This window comes from Herpailurus yagouaroundi, unplaced genomic scaffold (assembly GCF_014898765.1).
Source record: "Herpailurus yagouaroundi ecotype Mexico unplaced genomic scaffold, PumYag 139, whole genome shotgun sequence".
Classification (NCBI taxonomy): domain Eukaryota; kingdom Metazoa; phylum Chordata; class Mammalia; order Carnivora; family Felidae; genus Herpailurus; species Herpailurus yagouaroundi.
The window spans coordinates 32669149-32695761 of NW_024412394.1; the positions used below are offsets into that span (position 1 = coordinate 32669149).

General features: G+C 38.2%; 1 protein-coding gene across 1 annotated transcript in view; it reads right to left on the reverse strand.

The window, feature by feature from the left end:
• Positions 1 to 26613, reverse strand: part of B3GAT2 (beta-1,3-glucuronyltransferase 2) — a 96424-nt gene that overhangs the window by 37653 nt on the left and 32158 nt on the right. The window contains exons 4-6 of the mRNA XM_040473892.1: positions 25287 to 25305; positions 13232 to 13247; positions 8018 to 8042 (exon numbers count right to left, since the gene is read on the reverse strand). Coding sequence (XP_040329826.1) covers positions 8018 to 8042; positions 13232 to 13247; positions 25287 to 25305 — 60 coding nt within the window. The remainder of the gene's footprint in view (positions 1 to 8017; positions 8043 to 13231; positions 13248 to 25286; positions 25306 to 26613) is intronic.

Below are 26613 nucleotides of genomic sequence, written 5' to 3' on the forward strand. Positions count from 1 at the left end.
GGGGCAGAGAGAGAGAGGGAGACACAGAATCTGAAGCAGGTTCAGGCTCTGAACTCTCAGCACAGAGCCCGACATGGGGCTCAAACTCACTAACTGCACAGAGCCTGATGAGGGGCTTGAACTCAAAAACTACAAGATCATGATCTGAGCCTAAGTCAGACACCCAACCGACTGAGCTACCCAGGCGCCCCAAAAGCACTTTTGTAGAACTAAAATATTCTGTGTTTAAAAGCTTTGTTACTTCCTTAACACAAAATAGTGGTTACATAACAGACACATCTTCAAGTGCCTGGTATGAGCTCCAACCTAAAACAGAGGACTACAGCATTAAGATATTAAGCTATCAATTAGATATTAAGATAAAGAGAAAGCAATTCATATATTTATAACTGTTACATTATGACAAATAGGTCTGGTCCCCAAAGCATTCTCTTCCTATTTATTCAATACCAAAGTCATAATCTGTCATTTATTCCTCCCACTATGACCCCAATTAAATAGGACTTACAGAGCAATGTTAACCAGCCAAAATTATGGGCAGAGTAATTTCCATAGACCCAATGGCTACAAAGGACACAAAAGACACATCTGGTGCATCTTCACACTCTTCCAGGCTAAATGCCATTTAAACTATCCCAGGGCAGCTGGTGCTTGTTTACCTTTATCTTCTCCAGAAAAGGAGGGAGGCAGGTAAATATAGCCCACGCCTGTGTCTGGTGACCCTCACCAACAATCTGCTGGTGGTTTTTAGCCAACTATTTTTTCTGCAGCTTTAAGCTGCATCCTTTTGGTCCCACCTTTGGGGTATGGCTGACAGTCAACTACAGGGACTGGAACACTTCAGAAGACCACACGTAGGTGATCATCAAAATGCCCTCAGAGTAAAACAGAAAAGTTAAACAAATGCCTTTAGCTTCCTTTAAGACATACCACTGAGGTGAAATCTTGTTTTATTTTGTCCAAAGGGAAGTGAATAAAGTTCTTGATCTTAAATTTAAAACACTATAGGCAACCTCAAGGAGCAAATTACAATCAAGAACGTTACATGCTGTATCCTGCTTTTTTAACTAACAATTTCAATGAGAGAGAAAAACACGCGGAATTGTGGCAGGATCCAACGAACTAAAGACACAAAGGAAAGAGCAGAAAAAAATGTAAGGAAAGAATACAGAAATAATGACCTGGAGCCAAGGTCACTGTCCATAAACATCTGACATTTTCCAACAGAGAAACTACATTACATAATCCAAAATACCCATAAATTTCCTTTGTAACAACTTCGAAAATTAATGTCCGGTCTGTACTTTCTCTTTCTTGCATCTGCCCCTGATGACTTTAGCAATCATTTCCCAACTAACTGATACTTGGCTCAATGCTATTCATTCCACAGTATCCCTCACATAACTTTATATTGCCTTGGATCTTTTTTTGCCTATTTTGATTTCTGAAAACCCCTATTTCCACAGCATGAACTTTTGAGGTGCATAAGCTAATTACTTAATGTATATGAAAATTCTAGAAAGCATAAGTAAGTGTTCCTAATGTTACATTATAAACCCATCTCGTATGTCACTGGGTTAAAGAACAAATCTAACACTTCTTTCATACTTGCTGTATTTTTTCACTAAACACCTATCACATAATGTATGTCCAGTGTTGTGCTAGGTCCTGAGCAAGGATTACAAGGTCCTTGCCTACCAAGCCAACATTCCAGAAGAGAAAAGTCAATGATACATTGAATTGAAAAATTAGTTACTTAATTTCTATGCTGATGAAGGCTGTAAGGGAAGTGTACAGTGTGACAGGAGCAGGCTGCAGACGATCTGACATGATCTGGGAGCTGCTATAGTTTCCTTGAGGACATCAGCATGAGCTAAGCCTAAAGCCTGAAGCATTAACCACAGTGGAAAGGAATACCAAAAATGTTCCAAGCAGAAGGGAATTCGGGTACATGGGCCCCTGAGAAGAAAGTTCCACTGCATTCCTTAATTAAAAAAAAAAAAAAAAAGGTAGGGGTGCCTGGGTGGCTGAGTCGGTTAAGCATCCGACCTCAGATCAGGTCATGATCTCACGGCTCGTGGGTTCAAGCCCTGCGTCAGGCTCTGTGCTGACAGCTCAGAGCCTGGAGCCTCCTTCAGATTCTGTGTCTCCCTCTTTCTCTGTCCCTCTGCTGCTTGTGCCCGATCTCTAAAATAAACATCAAAAAAAATTTTTTTTTAATGAATAAAAAGATCTTTTGGGGATGGTGGATGAAAGGAGTCAAATTTCTCACCGTTGGAGAAAGAATTTACAGCCAAGCAGAAGAGAAGGCTAGAATGATCCACTTGGTTATGGATTAGAGCTGGGGACATCAATAGGAACTCATGTTTAATTGAACATTGAGATGGTTATACAGATACAGATATATGTATACACACGGGTTAGTACCAGACACACATTTTCTTGCTTTATCAACTGACAGGGCCCAGAAACAATGACACTCCAGTAACAATGAGCCCACCTGGTGACCAGGTCTTGGCTTCTAATACTATACTTTAATAAAAGGAACCAGAGGTACTTGGAGAAGTAGCTGATTCTAGGTCTGGGGAAGAAAATATTCAAGAAATATCCCATGGTATCTTTAGAGCCAAAAAGTAAGGAAGTTCCCCCAAACAAAAATAAATAAAAAGCTGTACACTGATGGGTACATGTAAAAGGCACAGTCAACTGAAAATGTTCTAATTGGTCAAAGCTGAAAACAATGTGAGCAACAAAATTAAGGAATAATGGATTACACCCTAAAGTGTAAATACTAAATACTAATATCACTTGAATTATGCAAATAATTGAATTAATAAGTTAATGGGCAATAGATAAATCTCCCATTCAGAAGCATTCCAAAAATTTTATGTCAATAGCCCTCCCAGGAGATGGAACAAAACTCCCCACTCCTGTATGTGCTGCACACAGGAACTTCCTCCCAAAAGAACAGCCTGGAAGAATGGTTGGAGTGGGGAACACGCTTTACAATAAAGAGGTCTGATGAAACCTACCTCAGCTGAATGATCAAGGTTAACAACAACACTGATAAATTATGTATTTTTATGATGTACTGAATGGGACTTTACATGTGTGGTCTTTTCTAATACCATTCTCCAATAAAAGGAAACAGGGTTCCTTGGAGAAATGGCTGATTCTAGGAGTGGGGCAGAACATACACAAGGTGATCCTGAGCATCTGGGAGCACCAGAACATAAGGAAGTGTTCAAAAACAAACAAAAACTTCAAGCAAACCCACATTGATGGAGGTATGTCAAAAGGACATAGCCAACTGAAAAAGCTCCCGATGGCCAGAACCAAAACACCTTGTGTTATAAAATAATGTTGATTCTCTGTACCCTTGACTTGATATTATCAAAGTAGCACTTTCCCCCTGTGGTCTTCTTCCCAAAACCCCATAACTCCACAATCTAATCATGGAAAAAAAATCAGTCAAATGCCAATAGAGGAGCATGCTATAATACACCTAGCCAGTGCTCCTCAAAACTGTCAAGATCATCAATAACAAGGAAAATCTGAGCAACTGTCATAATCAAGAAGAACCTAGAAAGACAGGACAACTAAATGTAATGTGGTATCTAGGATGGGACCCCAAAACAGAAAGAGGCCACTAGACAAAAATCAAGGACATTTAAATAAAGAATATACTTTAGTTAATACTGTTTCATTAGTTGTAATACTTGTACTATATTAATGTAAAATGTTAATAAAAGAGGAAACTGGGTATGTAGTATAGGGGAACTTTCTAGTATCTCCTCAGTTTTTCTATAAATCAAAAACAGGTCTGTTTTTTTTGGAGAAAGAAGGAAGATGAGGGAGTGGGAGCATTCTGAGCTCACCATCTCCCAGGGACAAGCCAAGGCAACACCTACATATACCACAGCTCACTCTGAAAATGACCTGAAGACTGAGAGAACAGACCTTCCACACCTTAAGTCATGAGAAGGCCACACTGAATAGCAGAGGAGGAGCAGAGATGCAGCTGAGAACCAACCCACCAGCATGGCTACCCACGAGCAGGAGGGAGCAGTGAAGGGATTGAGCCCCACACCAGGGATGCCTGGCCCTGAGGACCTGCACTGGGAAGATAAGTCATCATACAGTCTGGCTTTAAAATTCAGCAGGGTTCAGAGTGCCTGGGTGGCTCAGTCAGTTAAGTGTCTGACTTTGGCTTAAGTCATGATCTCATGGTTCATGAGTTCAAGCCCTGCTGACAGCTCAGAGCCTGGAGACTGCTTCAGATTCTGTGTCTTCCTCTCTCTACCCTTCCCCTGCTCATGCTGTCTCTTTCTCTCGCTCTCTCAAAAATAAACAAACATTGAAAAAATTTTAAAAATCAGTAGGGCTGAACTCCCAGAGAGACAGAGGAGCTAAAGGAAACCAAGTCTCTGCTTTAAAGAGCCAGCAGACTGTATCACCCAAGAAGGGTCCGAGCACAGAAGTAGAAGTTTGAGAAGCACCTGGGTTACGCATGAAGGAGATTTACTGACTAATTTTAGTATCTGTGTCACACAGGTGGGGATCTGCAGGAACTTTCTTCAGCCCACATAACCCAATGCTTGTGGGAGCCAGTCCTGACATTACCTGCCATGCTAGCACCATTTGCCCTGCCCTGGCACTCCCCTTCAGACATGCCTCACCCAATCTGCCTACCCAGGCAGGCACCCCTCAAAGCGGCTCCCACCCCACCACACCCAGCAAGCACCCTCAGATGGGACCGGTGTCTTCCCAAAGCAACTACTGCCCAGAATGGGGAATAGCTAACCCCACTCAACAGCATACACACAGTACTTGCAACTGGGCCTCTCAGCAAGCTGTGCTGAAGGAAAGTAGTGCCCACCAGTGCACCCACAGCAGTTGTGTCTGATCACTACAGACAGCAAAGGCCGAGGGCTCTGCCACCCACCAGTGCACCTCCAGATGCTGCAGCAGGACTGCAGGGGACATGTAGGGGATAGGCAGTACCCACCAGTACACCTGCAACTGTCACAGCTCAGACACACCAGAAGGTGCAAGCAGCCCACACAAGGGACGCCACTGCAGCATCTGGTTCTGGTGACCAGGGGTACTGCTCTACAAGGCACCATAGGATGCCTTCTACATGAGGTTACCACTTTCAAGACCAGGAATTTAGCTAACCTACCTAATACATGCAAACAAACACAGAGAGTCAGACAAAATGAGGAGACAGAGAATATGTTCCAAATCAAAGAAGACAAACCACAAAAAAAGCTAAGCTAAATGAAGAAAAGCAATCTACCTGATAAGAGTTCAAATAATAGTCATAAGGATACTAGACTTGAAAGGAAAATGGATGAAATCAGTGAGAATTTCAAAAAAGAGAAAAAAATGTTTTTATTTTATTTTTTATTAATTCTTTTAAATTTTATTTTCTATTTTTTAAAATTCACATCCAAATTAGTTAGCATATAGTGAAACAATGATTTGGGGAGTAGATTCCTTAATGCCCCTTACCCATTTAGCCCATCCCCCTTCTCACAACCCCTCCAGTAACCCTCAGTTTGTTCTCCATACTTATGAGTCTCTCCTGTTTTGTCCCCTCCCTGTTTTTATATCATTTTTGTTTCCCTTCCTTATGTTCATCTGTTTTGTCTCTTAAACTCCTCATATGAGTGAAGTCATATGATTTTGGTCTTTCTCTGACTAATTTCACTTAGCATAATACCCTCCAGTTCCATCCATGTAGTTGCAAATGGCAAGATTTCATTCTTTTTGATTGCCAAGTAATACTCCATTGTGTGTGTGTGTGTGTGTGTGTGTGTGTGTGTGTGTGTGTATGTATATGTATATACACACACACACCACATTTTCTTTATCCATTCATCCATCGATGGATATTTGGGCTCTTTCCATACTTTGGCTATTGTTGATAGTGCTGCTATAAACATGGGGTGCATGTGTCCCTTTGAAACAAAACACCTGTATCCCATGGATAAATGCCTAGTAGTGCAATTGCTGGGTCATAGGGTAGTTCTATTTTTAATTTTTTGAGGAACCTCCACACTGTTTTCCAGAGTGGCTGCACCAGCTTGCATTCAATGCAAAACAATGCAAAAGGATTCCTCTTTCACTGCACCCTTGCCAACATCTGCTGTTGCCTGAATTAATGTTAGCCATTCTGACAGGTGTGAGGTGGTATCTCATTGTGGTTTTGATTTGTATTTCCCTGATGATGAGTGATGTTGAGCATTTTTTCATGTGTCCATTGGCCGTCTGGATATCTTCTTTGGAGAAGTGTCTATTCATGTCTTTTGCCCATTTCTTCACTGGATTATTTGTTCTTTGGGTGTTGAGTTGGATAAGTTCTTTACAGATTTTGGATACTAACTCTTTATTTGATATGTCATTTGCAAATATCCCCTCCCATTCTGTCGGTTGCCTTTTAGTTTTGTTGAATGTTTCCTTCGCTGTGCAGAAGCTTTTTATTTTGATGAGGTCCTAATAATTCATTTTTGCTTTTGTTTCCCTTGCCTCCAGAGCCGTGTTGAGTAAGAAGTTGCTGCGAGCAAGAACAAAGAGGTTTTTGCCTACTTTCTCCTCGAGGATTTTAATGGCTTCCTGTCTTACATTGAGGTCTTTCATCCATTTTGAGTTTATTTTTGTGTATGGTGTAAGAAAGTGGCCCAGGTTCATTCTTCTGCATGTCGCTGTCCACTTTTCCCAGCACCACTTGCTGAAGAGACTGTCTTTATTCCATTGGATATTCTTTCCTGCTTTGTCAAAGATTAGTTGGTCATACGTTTGTGGGTCCATTTCTGGGTTCTCTATTCTGTCCCATTGATCTGAGTGTCTGTTCTTGTGCCAGTACCACACTGCCTTGATGATTACAGCTTTGTAGTATAGCTTGAAATCTGGGATTGTGATGCCTCCTGCTTTGGTTTTCTTTTTCAAGATTGCTTTGGCTATTCGGGGTCTTTTCTGGTCCCATACAAATTTTAGGATTATTTGTTCTAGCTCTGTGAAGAATGCTGATGTTACTTTGATAGGGACTGCATTGGATATGTAGATTGCTTTGGGTAGTATCGACATTTTAACAATATTTGTTCTTCCTATCCAGGAGCATGTAATCTTTTTCCATTTTGTTTGTGTCTTCTTCAATTTCTTTCATCAGCTTTCTATGGTTTTCAGTGTATAGATTTTTCACCTCTTTGCTTAGATTTACTCCTAGGTATTTTATGGTTTTTTGTGCAACTGTAAATGGGATCAATTCCTTGATTTCTTTGTCGCTTCATTGTTGGTGTATAGGAATGCAACTGATTTCTGTAAATTGATTTATATCCTGCAACTTTGCTGAATTCATGAATCAATTCTAGCAGTTTTTTGGTGGAATCTTTTGGGTTTTCCATATAGATAATCATGTCATCTGCGAAGAGTGAAAGTTTGACCACCACCCCCCCCACCGGCCACTTTGGATGCCTTTTATTTCTTTGTGTTGTCTGATTGCTGAGGCTAAGACTTCCAATACTATGGTGAATAACCGTGGCAAGAGTGGACATCCCTGTCTTGTTCCTGACTTTAGGGGGAAAGCTCTCAGTTTTTCCCCATTGAGGATGATATTAACATTGGGTCGTTCATATACGGCTTTTATGATCTCGAGGTATGATGCTTCTATCCCTACTTTCTTGAGGGTTTTTGTCAAGAAAGGATGCTGTATTTTGTCAAATGCTTTCTCTGCATCTATTGAGAGGATCATATGGTTCTTGTCCTTTCTTTTATTGATGTGATGAATCACGTTAATTGTTTTGTGGATATTGAACCAGCCCTGCATCCCAGGTATAAATTCCACTTGGTTGTGTGAATAATTTTTTTAAAGTACTGTTGGGTTGAGGATTTTTGCATCCATGTTCATCAGGGAAATTGGTCTATAGCGTGGTCTCTGCATGGTTTTGGAATCAAGGTAATGCTGGCTTCATAGAAAGAGTTTGGAAGTTTTCCTTCCATTTCTATTTTTTGGAACAATTTTAAGAGAATAGGTATTAACTCTTCCTTAAATGTTTCGTAGAATACCCCTGGAAAGCCATCTGGCCCTGGACTCTTGTTTTTTGGCAGATTTTTGATTACTAGTTAGATTTCCTTAGAGAAAAAATATTTTTCAAAAGTCAGAGTTTAAGAATACATTTACTGAAATAAAAAATACACTAGAGGGAATAAACTTCGGGATTAGAGAGTGAAGAAAAATGGATCAGTAATCTGGAAGATAGGGTAGTGAAAAGCAACAAAGCTAAAGAGGAAAAAAATTTTTTTTTCAAATGAGGATGGGTCAAGGGACATCTAGGACAGTATCAAACATAATAACATTTGCATTCATATGAAGAAAAGGATAGAATTTGGAAGAAATTTGTTTGAAGAAATAATAACTAAAAACTTCCTAATCTGAGGAAGGAAATAGACATCCAGGTCCAAGAAGCACAGAGAGCCAGCCCCAAACAAGATGAACCCAAGGAGGTCCACACCAAAACACATAATAACTAAAACAGGAAAAAGTAATGATAAAGAGAGATTCTAAAAAGTAGCAAGAGAAAAGCAAACAGTTACATATAAGGGAAAGCCCAGAAGACTATCAGCTGATTTTTCAGCAGAAACTTTGCAGGTCAGAAGAGAGTGGCAGGATATATTCAAAGTGCTGAAGAGAAAAAAAACAACACCTAAGAATATTCTATATCTTGCAAGGTTATCATTAAGAACTGAAGGAGAGATGGTTTCCCAAACAACAGTTTAAAAACTTCATCACCACTGAACTGGCCTTACAAGAAATGTTAAAGGGACGTCTTGAAATGGGAAAGAAAAGACTGTAACTAAAAGAAAATTACAAAAGGAAGAAAATTGCTATAGAGAACAAACTGAGGGTTACCAGAGGGGAAGTTGTGAGGGAGAATGGGTGAAATAGGTGATGGGGATTAAGTAGTGCACTTGTCATGATGAGCACTGGGGGTTGTGTGAAATTATTGAATTACTGTATAATACACTTGAAACTAATATAACACTGTTAACTCAAATTAATATAAAAACTTTTTAAAAAGAAAGAAAATTAACTGGTAAAAGCAAACACACAGGTCACTTATAAAACTACTATTAAAGTGAAAACATGAAAGTACTATCAATTATATCTACAAAAAAATTGTCAATAGCTACACTTACAAAAAGACAAAATATGGTATCCCATACACAAAATGAGAAGAATGAACATGTAAAACTTTTAAGAATGTGTTCAAAAAGTTATATACAAACCTCATGGTAACCATAAATCAAAACCTTATAAAAGACACATAAAAATAAAGAAAAAGAATTCAGATTTAACACTAAAAAAGTCATCAATCACAAGGAAAGAGAACAGGAGAAGAAGAAAGGAAAAAAGAATTACCAAAAGAAAAAAAAGAAGAGTAAAAAATGGGGTACCTGGGTGGCTCAGTTGGTTAAGCATCTGACACTTGATTTCAGCTCATGTCATGATCTCATGGTTCATAGGATCAGGCTCTGGACTGACAGTGCGGAACCTGCTTGGGATCTTCTCTCTCCCCCTCTCTCTGCCCCCTCCCCTGCTCATGCTGTCTGCCTGTCTGTCTGTCTCTATCTCTCTCTCAAAACAAACATTTCAAAAAGAAATGAAAAGAAAAACGAAAACAAAATGGCAATAAATACATATCTATCAATACTTACTATAAAGTAAACAGACTAAATGCCACAATCAAAAGATGGGTGACTGAATGGATAACAAAACAGGACGTCTCTCTACATGCTGCCTACAAGTGACTCACTTTAAATCTAAACATACATACAGACTGAAAGCAAAAAAAAAAAAAAAAAAAAAAAAAAAGGAAAAAGACCATCCATGTAAATGGAAACAAAAATAATAATAATCTGAGGTAGCAATGCTTTATCAAATATACTTTAAAACAAAGCTGTAACACTCTCAACAATAGCCAAATTATGGAAAGAGCCTAAATGTCCATCAACTGATGAATGGATAAAGAAATTGTGGTTTATATACACAATGGAGTACTACGCGGCAATGAGAAAGAATGAAATATGGCCCTTTGTAGCAACGTGGATGGAACTGGAGAGTGTGATGCTAAGTGAAATAAGCCATACAGAGAAAGACAGATACCATATGGTTTCACTCTTATGTGGATCCTGAGAAACTTAACAGAAACCCATGGGGGAGGGGAAGGAAAAAAAAAAGAGGTTAGAGTGGGAGAGAGCCAAAGCATAACAGACTCTTAAAAACTGAGAACAAACTGAGGATTGATGGGGGGGTGGGGGGGAGGGGAGGGTGGGTGATGGGTATTGAGGAGGGCACCTTTTGGGATGAGCACTGGGTGTTGTATGGAAACCAATTTGACAATAAATTTCATATATTGAAAATAAAAAAATAAAATAAAATAATAAAATAAAATAAAATAAAATAATATAAAATAAAATAAAATAAAATATAAAATAAATAAAATAAAATAAAACAAAGCTGTAACAAGAGAAAAAGGGCAGTATATAATGATAAAAGGACCAACCCAACAAGAAGACACGTTCATAAATATCTATACATCCAATATAGAAGCACATCAAAATATTAAGCAAATGTTAACAGATTTAGAAGGAACTGGTAGTCATACAGTAATAGTAGAGGCTTTAACACCAAACCTGTATCAATGGATAGATCGCCCAGGCAGAAAATAAGTAAGGTGGCTTTGAATAACATATTAGACCAGATGGACTTAACAGATATATACAGAACATCCCATCCAAATTTTTTCTTGGGATTATTTCAAGTTTCATAGTGTTGTGGTCTGAAAATATGCATGGTATGATCTTGATCTTTTTGTACCTGTTGAGAGCTGATTTGTGACCTAGTATGTGATCTATCCTGGAGAATTTTCCACGTGCACTTGAGAAAAATGTGTATTCTGCTGCTTTAAGATGAAATGTTCTGAATATATTTGTTAAGTTCATCTGTTCCAGTGTATCATTCAAAGCCACTGTTTCCTTTTTGATTTTCTGCTTAGATGATCTGTCCATTGCTGTAAGTGAGGTATTAAAGTCTCCTACTATTATGGTATTATCAATGAATTGATTTATGTTTGTGATCAACTGATTTATATATTTGGGTTCTTTCAAATTGGGGGCATAAATATTTATAATTCTTAGATCTTCTTGATGGATAAACCCCTTAGTTATTCCCTTCTTTATCTCTTGTTATAGTCTTTGTTTTAAAAAACAGAGAGGGAGGCAACCCATAAGAGACTCTTAACTACAGAGAACAAACTGAAGGTTGCTAGAGGGGAGGTGGGGGAAGGGAAGGGCTAAATGAGTGATGGGCATTAAGGAAGGCACGTGTTGCAATGAGCACTAGGTGTTATATGTAAGCAATGAATCACTGGGTTCTACTCCTGAAACCAATACTACACTACATGTTACCTAACTTGAACTTAAATTAATGTTTAAAAAGAAAAAAAGAAAAATTCAACATCTGAAAAAGTTTTTTAAAAAAACATTCTATCCAAGAGCTCACCAAACTCCACACCCAAAAAACAAATAATCCAGTGAAGAAACGGGCAGAAAGCATGAATAGACACTTCTCTAAAGAAGACATCCAGATGGCCAACAGGCACATGAAAAGATGCTCAATGTCGCTCCTCATCAGGGAAATACAAATCAAAACCACACTCAGATATCACCTCATGCCAGTCAGAGTGGCCAAAATGAATAAATCAGGAGACTATAGATGCTGGAGAGGATGTGGAGAAATGGGAACCCTCTTGCACTGTTGGTGGGAATGCAAACTGGTGCAGCCGCTCTGGAAAACAGTGTGGAGGTTCCTCAAAAAATTAAAAATAGACCTACCCTATGACCCAGCAGTAGCACTGCTAGGAATTTACCCAAGGGATACAGGAGTACTGATGCATAGGGGCACTTGTACCCCAATGTTTATAGCAGCACTCCCAACAATAGCTAAATTATGGAAAGAGCCTAAATGTCCATCAACTGATGAATGGATAAAGAAATTGTGGTTTATATACACAATGGAGTACTACGTGGCAATGAGAAAGAAAGAAATATGGGCTTTTGTAGCAACATGGATGGAACGGGAGAGTGTTATGCTAAGTGAAATAAGTCATACAGAGAAGGACAGTTTACATATGTTTTCCCTCCCATGTGGATCCTGAGAAACTTAACAGAAGACCAGGGGGGAGGGGAAGAAAAAAAAAGTGGTTAGAGAGGGAGGAAGCCAAAGCATAAGAGACTCCTAAAAACTGAGAACTGAGGATTTATGGGGGGTGGGGGGGGTGGGGAGGTGATGGGTATTGAGGGCATCTGTTGGGATGAGCACTGGGTGTTGTATGGGAACCAATTTGGCAATAAATTTCATAATAAAAAAAAAGAAAGAAAAAAACATTCTATCCAAAAAGAGCAGAATATACATTCTTATTAAGTGTACATGCACATTCTTCAGGATAGACCATACGTTAGGCCACAAAACAAGTCTCAATAAATTTAAGAAGACTGAAATTACATTATGCATCTCTTCCAACCACAATGGTATAAAATCAGAAATTAGTTATAATAAAAGAACTAGAAGAAACATAAATGGGGAGGCTAAATAACATGATACTAAACAACCAATGGCTCAACAAAGAAATCATAGAGAAACATAAAAAATACCTGGGACAAGTGGAAATGGAAACACATAACTTCTAAATCTTTGGGACATAGCAAAAGCTGTTCTAAGAGAAAATTTACAGCAATGCAGACCTATGTTAAAAAAAAAAAAACAAAATCTTAAATAAGCAATCTAAACTTACCACTAAAAGGAGCTTGAAAAAGAACAGAGCCAAGTTGGTAGAAGGAAAGAAATAATAAAGATCAGAGAAGAAATAAATGGGGATTAAAAAAATAGAAAAGATCAATGAAAGGTCCCAGTCGGTTAAGCGTCCGACTTTGGCTTAGGTCACCATATCATTGTTCGTGAGTTTGAGCTCCACGTCGGGCTCTGTGCTGACAGCTCAGAGTCTGGAGCCTGCTTCAGATTCTGTGTCTCGCTCTCTCTCTCTTCCCTATTCCATTCACGCTCTGCCTCTTCCCCCTCTCTCAAAAATAAATAAACATTTAAAAAAAAAAGATCAATGAAACTAAGAGGTAGGTCTTTGAAAACATAAAATTGATAAACCTTTAGTCAGACTCAGGGGAAAAAAAGACTCAAATGAAATCACAAATGAAAGAAAATAAACACATTCCAAATACATGAAAGAAACACAAGGAGGGGCGCCTGGGTGGCGCAGTCGGTTAAGCGTCCGACTTCAGCCAGGTCACGATCTCGCGGTCCGTGAGTTCGAGCCCCGCGTCGGGCTCTGGGCTGATGGCTCAGAGCCTGGAGCCTGTTTCCGATTCTGTGTCTCCCTCTCTCTCTCTGCCCCTCCCCCGTTCATGCTCTGTCTCTCTCTGTCCCAAAAATAAATAAACGTTTGAAAAAAAAATTTTTTTTAAAAACGAAAGAAACACAAGGAATTATGAGATTACTACAAAAATTATATGCCAACAAATTAAACAACCTAGAAGTAATGGATAAATTTCTAGACAAACACAATAATCTATGATAATCCATAATCAGGAAGAAACAGAAAATCTGAACAGACCAATTACTAGTAACAAAATTGAATCAATAAACTCCCAATAAACACAAGTCCAAGACCCAATGGCTTCACAAGTGAATGCAACCAAAGACTGAAGATGACTTAATAACTATCCTTCTTAATTATTCCAGAAAATAGAAGAGGAAAGAATGCTTCCAAATTCATTCTATGAGATCAGCATTACCCAGATACAAAAACCAGAAAAAGATACTACAAAAAAAGAAAATTACAGACCAGTATCTCTGATAAACTTAGATGGAAAAATCATCAACAAAATGTTAACTAACCAAATACATTCAAAATGGGAGGCCTACGTGGCTCCGACGGTTAAGCATCTGACTTCGGCTCAGGTCATGATCTGCCAGTTCATGAGTTCAAGCCCTGCATTGGGCTCTGTGCTGACAGCTCAGAGCCTGGAGCATGTTTCAGATTCTGTGTCTCCCTCCCTCTCTCTCTCTCTCTGTCCCTCCCCCACTTGCACTCTGCTCTCTCTCAAAAAAAAAAAAATAAACATTTAAAAAGTACATTAAAGGTATCATTCATCACAATCAAGTGAGATTTATTGGAGGATGCAAAGAGGTGTCAATATATGCAGACTGGTAAACATGATACACCACATTAATGAAAAATCATACAGATGCAGAAAAACCATTTGACAAAACTCAGCATCTCTTCATGACAAAAACTCTCAACAAAGTGGGTCTAGAAGAAACATACTTCAACATCATAAAGACCACACCTTAGAAACCCACAGCTCACATCAGACTCAAGGGTGAAAAGATGAGAGCTTTTCCTCTAAGATTAGGAACAAGGTAAGAATTCCCATCTCCACTTTATTCAATATAGTACTGAAGTCCTAACCACAGCAATCAGATGAAATAAAAGGAATCTGAACTGGTAAGAATAAGTAAAACCATCACTATTTGTGGATAACATGAGACTATATATAGAAAATCCTGAAGACCTCATTAAAAAAAACTGTTAGAATGAATAAATGAATTCCTTAAAGTTTCAGGATACAAAAATCAATAAATGGAAATCTGTTGCATTTCTATACAGCAATAACAAAGTAGCAGTAAAAGAAATGAACAAAACCATACCATTCACAATTACATCAACAAGAATAAAATACCTAGGAATAAACTTAACCAAAGAGGTAAAAGACCATACTCTGAAAACTATGATATTGTTGAAAGAAATAAAAGATGACATAAACAAATGGAAAGATGTACCATGTTCATGGGCTGGAAGAATTGTTAAAATGTCCATATGACCCAAAGCAAACTACAGATTCGATGAGATCCCCATCAAGACAACAATAGTAGGGGTGCCTGGGTGGTTCAGTTGGTTAAGCACCAACTTCAGTTCAGGTCATGGTCTTGTGGTTCATGGGTTCGAGTCCTGCATTGGGCTCTGTGCTGACAGCTCAGATCCTGGAGTCTGCTTTGGATGCTGTGTCTCCCTTTCTCTCTCTGCCCCTCCCCCACTTACGCTCTGTCTCTCTCTGGCTCTCAAAAATAAATGAATGTTAAAAAATGTTTTAAAAAATAGTATTTTTCACAGAACTAGAAAAATTAATCCTAGAATCTGTATGGAACCACAAAAGACCCCAAACAGTCAAAGCAATCTTAAGAAAGAACAAAGTTGGAGGTATCATAAGCCCAGATTTCAAACTATGCTACAAAATTACAGTAATCAATGGGGCGCCTGGGTGGCGCAGTCGGTTAAGCATCCGGCTTCAGCCAGGTCACGATCTCGTGGTCCGTGAGTTCGAGCCCCGCGTCAGGCTCTGGGCTGATGGCTCGGAGCCTGGAGCCTGTTTCCGATTCTGTGTCTCCCTCTCTCTCTGCCCCTCCCCCGTTCATGCTCTGTCTCTCTCTGTCCCAAAAAATAAATAAAAATGTGCAAAATTACAGTAATCAAAACAGTATGGTACTAGCAAAAAACAAAAAACAAAAAAAAACCAACCAACCAACCAAACAGACACACTGATCAATGGAATACAATAAAGGGCCCAGAAATAAACTCATATTTATACTGTCAATCTATGACAAAGCAAGCAAGAATATAGAATGGGGAAAAGACAGTCTCTTCAACAGATGGTGCTGGGAAAACTGGACAGTTACATGGAAAGGAATAAAAGTAGACCAATTTTTTACACCATAAATAAAAATAGTCAATATGGATTAAAGACCTAAATGTGAGACTTGAAAACATAAAACAGAAAAAGCAGGTGGTAATCTAGTGGACATCACCCTTGTAACATTTTTCTGGCTATGTCTACCCAAGTGAGGAAATCAAAAACAAATATAAACAGTGGGGACTATATAAAACTAAAAAGCTTTTGCACAGTGAAGGAAACCATAGACAAGATGAAAAGGCAACTAATGAATGGGAGACTATATTTGCAAATGATATATCCAATAGGGGGTTAATATCTAAGATATATAAAGAACTCCTACAATACCAAAAATAAACTGAACAATCTCATTTAAAAATGAGCAGAGGATCTGAATTGATATTTTTCCAAAGTCAACACAGATGGGAGACACATGAAAAGATGCTCAACATCACTAATCATCAGGGAAATGCAAATCAAAACCACAATGAGATATCACCTCACACTCATCAGAAGGGCTAGTATCAAAAAGACAAGAAATAAGTTTTGGTGAGGACATGGAGAAAAGGAACTCTTGTGCATGGTCAGTGGGAATGTAAACTGGTGCAGCCACTGTGGAAAATAGCACAGATGTTCCTCAAAAAACTAAAAATAGAAGTACCACACAATCCAGTAATCCCACTTCTATATTTACTTGAAAAAAATTAAAAAGACTAATTAGGAAAGATATATACACCTCTATATTTACTGCAGCATTAATTACAATAGTCAAGATATGGAAGCAACTTAAGTGTCCATCAAGACATGAATTAAGAAGATGTGGTATATATACACAATGGAATATCACCCAATGGGAAAAAAGAAATCTTGTCATTTCTTGCCATCCAATATGGAAGGACCTATCAGGTGATATCTAAGTGTAGTAAGTCAAATAAAGACAAATACTTTAGGATTTCACTTATATGTATACTCTAAGAACCACTCAAACAAATAAAAAACACAGACTCATAAATACAGAGAAAAAAATGGTAGGTTCTAGAGGGCAAGGTAGTAGGGAGATGGGTGATATAGGTGAAGGGGATTAAGATACAAACTTCCAAAGTAAATAAGTCACAGAAATGAAAAATACAGCATAGGGAATATAGCCAATAATACTGTATCAACACTGAACTGTAACAGATGGAACTACACTTATCATGGTGAGCATTTTATGTTTAAAGTTTTTGAATCACTATGCTGAACACCTGAAACTGATCTGTCAACTATAGTTCAATTAAAATTAAAAATAAACAAAACTGATCTAAGAACAAAGTCTATTTAAAAAAATGTTTTTCAAAAGTTTTTAAGGTAATCATTCCTTTCCATCCACCCCTGTCAGATATGGTGCAGACTTACTCTGTAGCCTGGGATCAATTTTTCTCTCATTTTTTTTTGTACTCTTATTTATTGTGCAGACCAGGGGAGCATGTGGCCAAATGTGGTCCTGCAGGAAAATTTGGTTTGGCTTGCACAGAGATTTTGTGTTTTAAACTGAGACATGTTCAAATCCAAATATTTCTGGCCTCTCTAAAAATTTGGCAAACTGGGCTAGAATTACATATGCCAACAGTGGCACCAAGGGGCTATGTCCCTTCAGCAGTGCCAGCCCTCCCCGGTTGTCCATAGTCCCTGCCCCTGACCATGCCATCACCTCCTCAATGCTGAGTGTCTCAGGGTCAATCACCATTATTACCAGTTGATTCTGTCACAGGAGATATTCTTATCTCGAAAGTGGGAAACAAAAACATGCCAAATGGGCCATACCTTTTAAGAAATAGGGAGGCAACACTGTTGTATGGAAATAAGAAATGTTTCTATATATTTAATATGTAAAGTATGTATATAAAAGACACCATTAGAAATATAGGTACCACAAGAAATACATGAAACAGGAACATAATTAAAAACCTTAATATATGAAAGCAAATCAGGTTGTAGTTTCAGCTCTTTAAGCTTTAATAAAAATTAAGTAACTGCTTTCACATGGCCAGCTTAAGTATACTACGTGCTTGAAAGCATATGAATTCATGAATCAGTATGGACTGTCTGGGAGTAGCTAGCTTGGGCTCTGCTTATTACAAAGCTACAATAGTCATTGGGTGCCTGGGTAGTTCAGTCAGTTAACCGTCTGACTCTTGATTTTGGCTCAGGTCCTGATTTCACAGTTTTGTTGAGTTCAAGCCCCATGTCAGACTCTGTGCTGGCAGCATGAAGCCTACTTGGGGTTCTCTCTCTTTCTCTCTGCCCCACCCCCACTCACACTGTCTCTCTCTCAAAAAATGTAAATAAACATTAAAAAAAATAAAGCTACACTAATCAAGACAATGTGATATTAGTGCAAAGACAGACATGGAGATAAATGAAAGAGATCAGAGTTCAGAAGGAGTTCTTACAACACATGGCTAGTTTTTTTTTTTTTTTTTTTACTTAGATGTCAAGGCAATTCAATGGAGATGACACTTTTTTTTTTTTTTTTAAACACATAATGCTTGAAGAATTGGGCATCTAGGGGCGCCTGGGTGGCGCAGTCGGTTAAGCGTCCGACTTCAGCCAGGTCACAATCTCGCGGTCCGTGAGTTCGAGCCCCGCGTCAGGCTCTGGGCTGATGGCTTGGAGCCTGGAGCCTGTTTCCGATTCTGTGTCTCCCTCTCTCTCTGCCCCTCCCCCGTTCATGCTCTGTCTCTCTCTGTCCCAAAAATAAATAAACGTTGAAAAAAAAATTAAAAAAAAAAAAAGAATTGGGCATCTATGCTGAAAGAAAGAAAAGAAAAAAGAAAAGAAAAAAGGAGGAAGACAAGAAAGCAAAGCAAGCAAGCAGGAGGGAGTGAAGAACTTCAATCCCCATGTCTTACAAATTCATAAAAATTAACTCAGGGGCACCTGGGTGGCTCAGTGGGTTAAGCATCGGACTTCAGCTTAGGTCATGATCTCGCAGTTCATGAGTTCAAACTCTGCATCAGGCTCTGTGCTGACAGCTCAGGGCCTGGAGCCTGCTTCGGATTCCGTGTCTCTGTCTTCCTCTCTTCCTACCCCTCCCCCACTCACACTCAGTCTCTCTCAAAAATAAACATTAAAAAATTTTTTTAATTAACTCAAAAATTGAAACATGAACCTATATACAAAATCTAAATTTATACAACTTGTAGAACAAAATACAAGAGAAAAATCTTTGAAGTTTTAAGGTAGGCAAAGATTCCTCAGGTAATACCTATAAATATGAGCTTTAAGTTCAGTTTCTCAATTTTTTAAGTCAAAATTAAAATTGTCTATTCTCTCAAAAGATAATGTTAATTTTTTTTAAAGCAAGTCACAGACTGGAAGAAAATATCCCAGTACATACACCTGACAAAAAAACTTAGATTCAGAATATACAGAATTCTTACAGCTCAATAAAAAAGCCCAAGGGATGAATAGCATTAACCACTATTAATATTAAATGATTAAAAAATGGGTCAAAATATTTGAACAGACATTTCATCAAAGAAAAATGAATGACCAATTAGCACATGAAAAGATGTTCTATATCATCAGTCATTAAAAATAAAATCAGCAGGGGCGCCTGGGTGGCGCAGTCGGTTAAGCGTCCGACTTCAGCCAGGTCACGATCTCGCGGTCCGTGAGTTCGAGCCCCGCGTCGGGCTCTGGGCTGATGGCTCAGAGCCTGGAGCCTGTTTCCGATTCTGTGTCTCCCTCTCTCTCTGCCCCTCCCCTGTTCATGCTCTGTCTCTCTCTGTCCCAAAAATAAATAAAAACGTTGAAAAAAATTAAAAATAAAATAAAATAAAATCAGCAAATTAAAGCCAGCAATTAAAGTCACAATAAGATTTTTAAAAAATCACAATAAGATACCATTATACACCCACTAGGATAGCTAAAATTAAAAGCTGACAATACCAAGTGATGATAAAGATGTACAGTAACTGGGCTTCTTATACATTCCTGGTGGGAGGATAAAATGGTATGACCATTTTGGAAACCAATTTGGCAGTTTCTTACAAAGTTAAAAAATATACTTATCATATTACCCTGCAATTGCATATGACCCTGCACCCAGGGTGCCTGGGTGGCTCAGTTGGTTAAGCCTCTGATTCTTGATTTTAGCTCAAATCATGATCTCAAAGTTCATGAGTTTGAGCCCCACATTGGGTTCTCTGTCAGCCCGGAGCCCACTTCAGATCCTCTGCCCCCCTCCCTCTCTTCCCCCCTCCTCTGCCCCCCCTCCCTCTCTTCCCTCTCTTCCAAAAAGAGCGCATGTGTGCGCTCTCTCTCAAAATAAATAAACTTAAAAAAAAATCCTGCAACTGAATGTTCACAGTAGCTTCATTCATAACAGCAATAAGCTTGAAACAGCCCAAACATACATCAACTTGTAAACAGATAAACAATTTGTGATATATCCATTCCATACATTACTACTCAGCAACAAAAAGTAATGAACTAGGTCAGTTAAGCATCCAACTCTCTGCTCTAGTTTGCTGAGAACTATGACTATGTGAAAAGTTCCAATTCCTTCATTTGTTTCTTAATTTCTCCATATGAAAACTAGCTACTGATCTCCCATTATTCTTGGTGAGAACAGTTGTGGTGGTGGGGGAAGGTTGTTAAAGTTCTGGGATTTTTTTTAAGTTTATATATTAATTTTGAGAGAGAGTAGGTGAGCAGGGAGGGGCAGAGAGAGAGGGACATAGAGAATCCGAAGTAGGCTCTGCACCATCAGCACGGAGCCCAATATGGGGCTCAGTCTCACAAACCAAGATCATAACCTTAACCAAAACACACACACACACACACACACACACACACACACACACACACACACAATTATTCTTTTAAGACAGGTTTTGAGAAAAACACATATTCCCATTTCTTTCCCAGGCAATAAGATGTAACCTCTATTTTCACAGAATTGGGAAATAATACTCTTTGCTTTATTACTCTTCAACCCTGTCATCTTGCCTCCTTTTCCATTTAAGATCCTTCTACCTCAAGGTTTCTTTCCTAGTATTTAATATCTAACATTACTTCAAAAAAAAGAATTTAAAGCTATTTATAGAGATACACACATAAAAGAAAATTAAAGAGGTGAATGATAATCAATAGCTTTCCTATATACCAGCGAATATCATGGAAACTGGCATTATCACACCAAGAGCAAATATGGAAATGTTAGGCATAAACTTACTGAGAATAATTCAGGAACCATATGAAGAACATTAAAAAAACTTTATTAGGGAACAGAAATGATGTGAATGAGTGCAGAGAATGACCGTGGCAGGTAATGTTGGCTGCCTACTCAAAATCTACTCTCTTCTTCCTTGATGGCTGAGCTTCAGTTTGGTTCAGATGGTGACCAGCTGACATTACTGCAAAGATGGTGACCTTCTCCCATGCCAGGGATATATTCTCACTTGTCAGCAGTTAGTTTGAGTACTGGAAGTTCTGGTCATCAGAGGACCTGTGCTTAGCTGCTTCTGGGAGAGGTTCCCTCACTCCTAAGGGCCTCCTAAGTTTCCTTTTCACCTCAGCACATAGCCATCTTTAGATGTGATGGTGGGAAATGTAGCAGTCATTTTGCAACCAGGAGAAGGACAGCCTGAAGATGAAACTGACACCATGGAGGCATCTGGGTGGCTGTCAGTTGAGCGTCCAACTCTCAATTTTGGCTCAGATCATGATCCCAGGGTAATGGGATTGAGTCCCGTGCCAGGCTCTGTGCTGAGAGTAGAGCCTGCTTGGGTTTCTCTCTCTCCCTCTGCTCCCCTTCTCTCTCTCCCTCCCTCCCTCTCTCTCTCAAAAAACAAAACAAAACAAAAAAACAAAACAAAAACCCTGACATTCTGAGGATGGCAGCGAGGACCTAGATGGGAAAGATTCTGGACCCTTGATGACATCGCAGAGTTGCTAAGTCAGACAACCCTGAAATCTACTTTATATCTGGACTTCCTGATATGAGAATGTGGCTCCCTGTTCACTACAGCCTGTCCTCTTCCTAGGCTCACTGGAAGAATCCATGTCTCAGTATTCCTTACAGTTAGGATGGAGTCATATGGCAGATTTTGGACTGTGGAACATACACAGAATTCATGTAAGTCAGATCCAAGTCTGGTCCTTAGAAACAACCTGTGTGGATGAATTCTACCAGACATTTAAAGAAGAGTTAATACCTGTTCTCCTCAAACTATTCCAAAAAAATAGAGGAAGGAAGAAAGATATGAGGCCAGCATTACCATGATATCAAAATTGGACAAGTCAATTAAAAAAAAAATAAAGAAAACTACAAACATTCCTGATGAACATAGATGCAAAATCCACCAAAAAATATTGGCAAATGTCATTCAACAATACATAATTCACCACAATCCAGTGAGATTTATGCTAAGGATGGAAGGATTATTCAATACTCACAAAATCAACATATTCACCACATTAACACAATGAAAGATAAAATTTATATGATCATCTCAATAGAAGTAGAAACACTATTTGACAAAATTCAGCATCTGTTCATGATAAAAACTCTCAACAAAGTGGGTTTAGAGGGAACATGTGTTCAACATACTAAAGGCCATACATGAAAAACCCAATACTAACATCATACTCAATGGTGAAAACTAAAAGGTTTTCCTCTAAGATTAGGAACAAGACAAAGATGTTCATTCTTACCACTGTTATTCAACATAGAACTGGAAGCTGTAACTACGGCAATCAGGAAAAAATGCATTGAAAATAGTAAAGAAGGCACTGAAAATTAAAAAAAAAAAAGGCACCTGGGTGGCTCAGTCCGTTAAGTATCCAGACTCTTTGTTTTGGCTCAGGTCATGATCTCATAGTTTGTGAGTTCAAGCCCTGCATTGGGCTCCACACTGACAGTGCAGAGCCTGCTTGGAATTCTCTCTCTTCCTCTCTCTCTATGCCTCCCCTGCTCATGCTCAAGAAAGAAAAAGAGGGAAAGAGAGAGAGAGAGAGAAAGAGTGTTTGCAGACGACATGATAGTATGTATAAACAACTCTAAAGACTCTACCAAAAAACCATCAGAATAAATAAATTCAGTAAAGTTACAGGATATAAAATTAATACACAGAAATCTGTTGTGCTTCTATATATTAATAATGAAGAAGCAGAAAGAGAAATTAAAAAAACACTTCCACTTAAAATTGCACCAAAAATAGTAAAATAACTAGAAATAAATGTAACCAAGGAGATAAAAGACCTATACTATGAAAACTATAAAACGTCAATGAAAGATATTGAAAAGGACACAAAGAGAAAGATATTCCATGCTTATGGACTGGAAGAATATTGTTGAAATATTTGTACTAACCATAGTAACCTGCAGATTCAATGCAATCCCTATCAAGATTACCAATAGTATTTTTCACAGAACTAGAACAAACAGCACTAAAATTTGTATGGGACCACAGAAAACCGTGAATAGCCAAAATAATCTTAGAAAGACCAAAGTTGTTGCTATCACAATCCCATATTTCAAACTATACTACAAAGCTTTAGTATTCAAAACAGTGTGGTAATGGCACAAAAACACACACATAAATCAATGGAACAGAGTGCACACCCTAGAAACAAACCTATACGTATCTATGTGGTCAATTAATCTATGACAAAGGAGGCAAGAATATACAATGTGGAAAAGACAGTCTCTGCAACAAATGATGTTGGGAAAACTGGACAGCTACATGCAAAATAATGAAACTAAACCACTTTCTTAACACTGTATGCAAAAACAAATTCAAAATGGATTACAGATTTAAATGTGAAACTTGAAACCATAAAACTGCTAAAAGAAAACATAAGCAGTAATCTCTTTGACATCATCCTTAGCAACATTTGTCTAAAGAGGCCTTTTTAGGCAAGGGAAACAAAAGCAAAAATAAACTATTGGGACTACACCAAAATAAAAAGCTTCTGATCAGCAAGGAAACCATCAACAAAACAAAAAGGCAACCTAGCGAATGGGAGAAGATATTTGCAAATGATATATCCAGTAAGGGGATGATCCAAAGTATATAAAGAACTCATACAATTCAACACCAAAAAAAACCAAACAATCCAAATAAAAAATGGTCAAAGGACCTGAATATTTTTCCAAAGAAGACATACAGATGGGAAATAGACACATGAAAAAATGCTCAATATCACTAATCACTGGGGAGATGCAAATCAAAATCACAATGAGATACCACTTCATATTTGTCAGAATGGCTAGTATCAAAAAGACAAAAATAACAAATGTTGGTGAGGATATGGAGAAAAGGGAGCCCTTATGCAGTGTTGGTAGGAATGTAAATTAGTACAGCCACGTGGAAAACAGTATGAAGGTTACTCAAAAACTTAAAAATAGAGATACCATATATAATCCAGTAATTCCATTATTGGGTATTCCAAAGAAAATGAAAAGACTAATTTGAAAAGATAATATGCAGCCTTATGTGTACTGCAGTTTGATTTCCAAAAGCCAAGATGCGGAAGCAATCCAAGTATCCATCAATAGATGAGTGGATAAAAATGTGGTATATACATACAATGGATTATTATTCAGTAAGATTTCATTCTTTCTTATGGCCATTTGTGGCAACATGGATGGACCTAGAAGGTACAGCGTTATGTGAAATAAGTCAGACTGGGAAAGACAAATGTCATATGATTTCACTTATATGTGAAATCTAGAAAATAAAAAGCAGAACAGATCCATAAATACAGAAAAGTAATGGTTTCAATAGAGGAATGGTGTGGGGAGATGGGCAAGATTCATGAAGGGGAGTGGGAGATACAGGCTTCCAATTATGGAATGAATAGACCATGGGGATAGAAGAACAGCATAGGGAATACAGTCAATGGTATTGTAACAGCATTGTATGGTGACAGATGGTAAACACATTTGTGATGAGCATAGAAAAATGTGCAGACTTATCAACCACTATGTTGTACACCTGAAACTAAAGTAACATTGTGTGTCTACCATATTTCAGTAAAAATACAAATTAAAAAAAAAAGGAGCTGGAAACTGTATTGCCTTAGTATGCAACAACTCTTAAGAACAGGCAATCGACCAGCCCTTTTCCCTTACTAAAGTGACTTAAAAGAAGCCATGTGTTCTTTCCCAAATGTACAAGACTGATCTAAGTCGCAGGAAACCAACCAATTTCTAAGGAGAAAACCACAGAAAAGGTTTTCTGTGTTTATTTCATTTCATGATAACATCTTATATTTAGAACATGTTCTGAAGAGCAGGGGACTTTTGCCTTTTAAATATATTTTAACATTTTTTTCTTAAAAAAAAAAAAAAAAGAAGCCATGTGTTACAGTTAGTGTAATGACAAGATGAAAGAACTGGGATGTCAAAATCACCAACTCTGTCCAGAAGAGTCACCAACCCCTAGCAAACTTTGTAGGGCCAATCAACAAGCTTCTACTCTATTATGCTTAACAGATGTTGGGCTCTGCCTGCTGCAGCAGCCAGTATTATTCTGCTAGTAAAGTGAGATTATATGCTTATTGCTTAAGCCAATTTTTTACTGTTTAGGTTGGGGTTTTGTAACTTGTACCTGAAAGCTTCCTGTTTGTTACATATGCCATGTTCTTGGACCAGACGTCTCAAAAGTATGTAGGAATCTTCACATTTATGCCTAAAGTAAAGATCCCTGACAATAGCTTTCTTAGCCATAACTATTATAGGCTGTCAGTTTGGTTCAGTGCTATAAAATCTTTAACTGCAGAATCAGGGAGAAGTATGGTATGGATTTAAGAAGATAAATCTAAGGCATCTAACGAACGCATGTGCCTGAATGAAGGAGGGTCAGGAGCATCAGGGACATATTCCCCAGGGAGTAAGTCCTAGGAGCTGGATACTGGTCATATATGTGCAAGATTCACATTTACAGGGACCTAATTCACAAGAAAGTGGGAACTTTCCATTTTGGCAGTCTTTGACTCAATAGTCCCTTTGAGCAGCAGAACTGGACTTTTAATTTTTTCATCAGTTGATAATGCATTAGAGTGCTATGGTGACTGAAGTAACCTCATGGCAAATTCTATGAGCATTTATGAGAGTTCCAATTTGAAAAAATAAAGTTTCATAGTAAGAAGTAATAGATAAGAAATGTACACAACAATAAACATAGATCTTTAAATCATGGTACAACATGGAGAAATACAAAAACATATACTTCACAATGTCATTTATATACACTAAAGTACTGCACACAAAACGCTCCACATTTCACATGGATACACACAAATGAAACAACCCACAGCATACGTGTTAGAATAGATGCCTGATTATAAGAGTAAAAGAAATAAACAGAACAAGGAAGAAAACTTGCAATGATGGCAACAGCAGGTTAGGACTGGTAAGTATGATTAACTCTATCTCTGTACCTGAAATCTAAGAGAAAGAAAAATACATTTTCAGGATTTCCTGGTAGAAAATATACTCAGAAAGTGACAAATGAATAAAAGACGAACAGGGAGAGAAATGTCTAAAATTACAGAAAGAATTAAACACTCCCATGAAATAATAAAAGAAAATTTGATAGAGCTTTTCCTAAGAGTAGTAAGTAGACTCTGTAGCCTCGGTAAAAGGTTTACAAAGTTATCATGACTAAACTTTAATCAAAAATAAAGATTTAGGTGCCTCACTGGCTTGGTAGAGCATGCGACTCTTTATCTCAGGGTCATGAGTTCCAGCCCCATGATGGGTATATGGATTACTTAAAAATAAAATTCACCTCCCCCAAAATAAACATATAAGTGAAC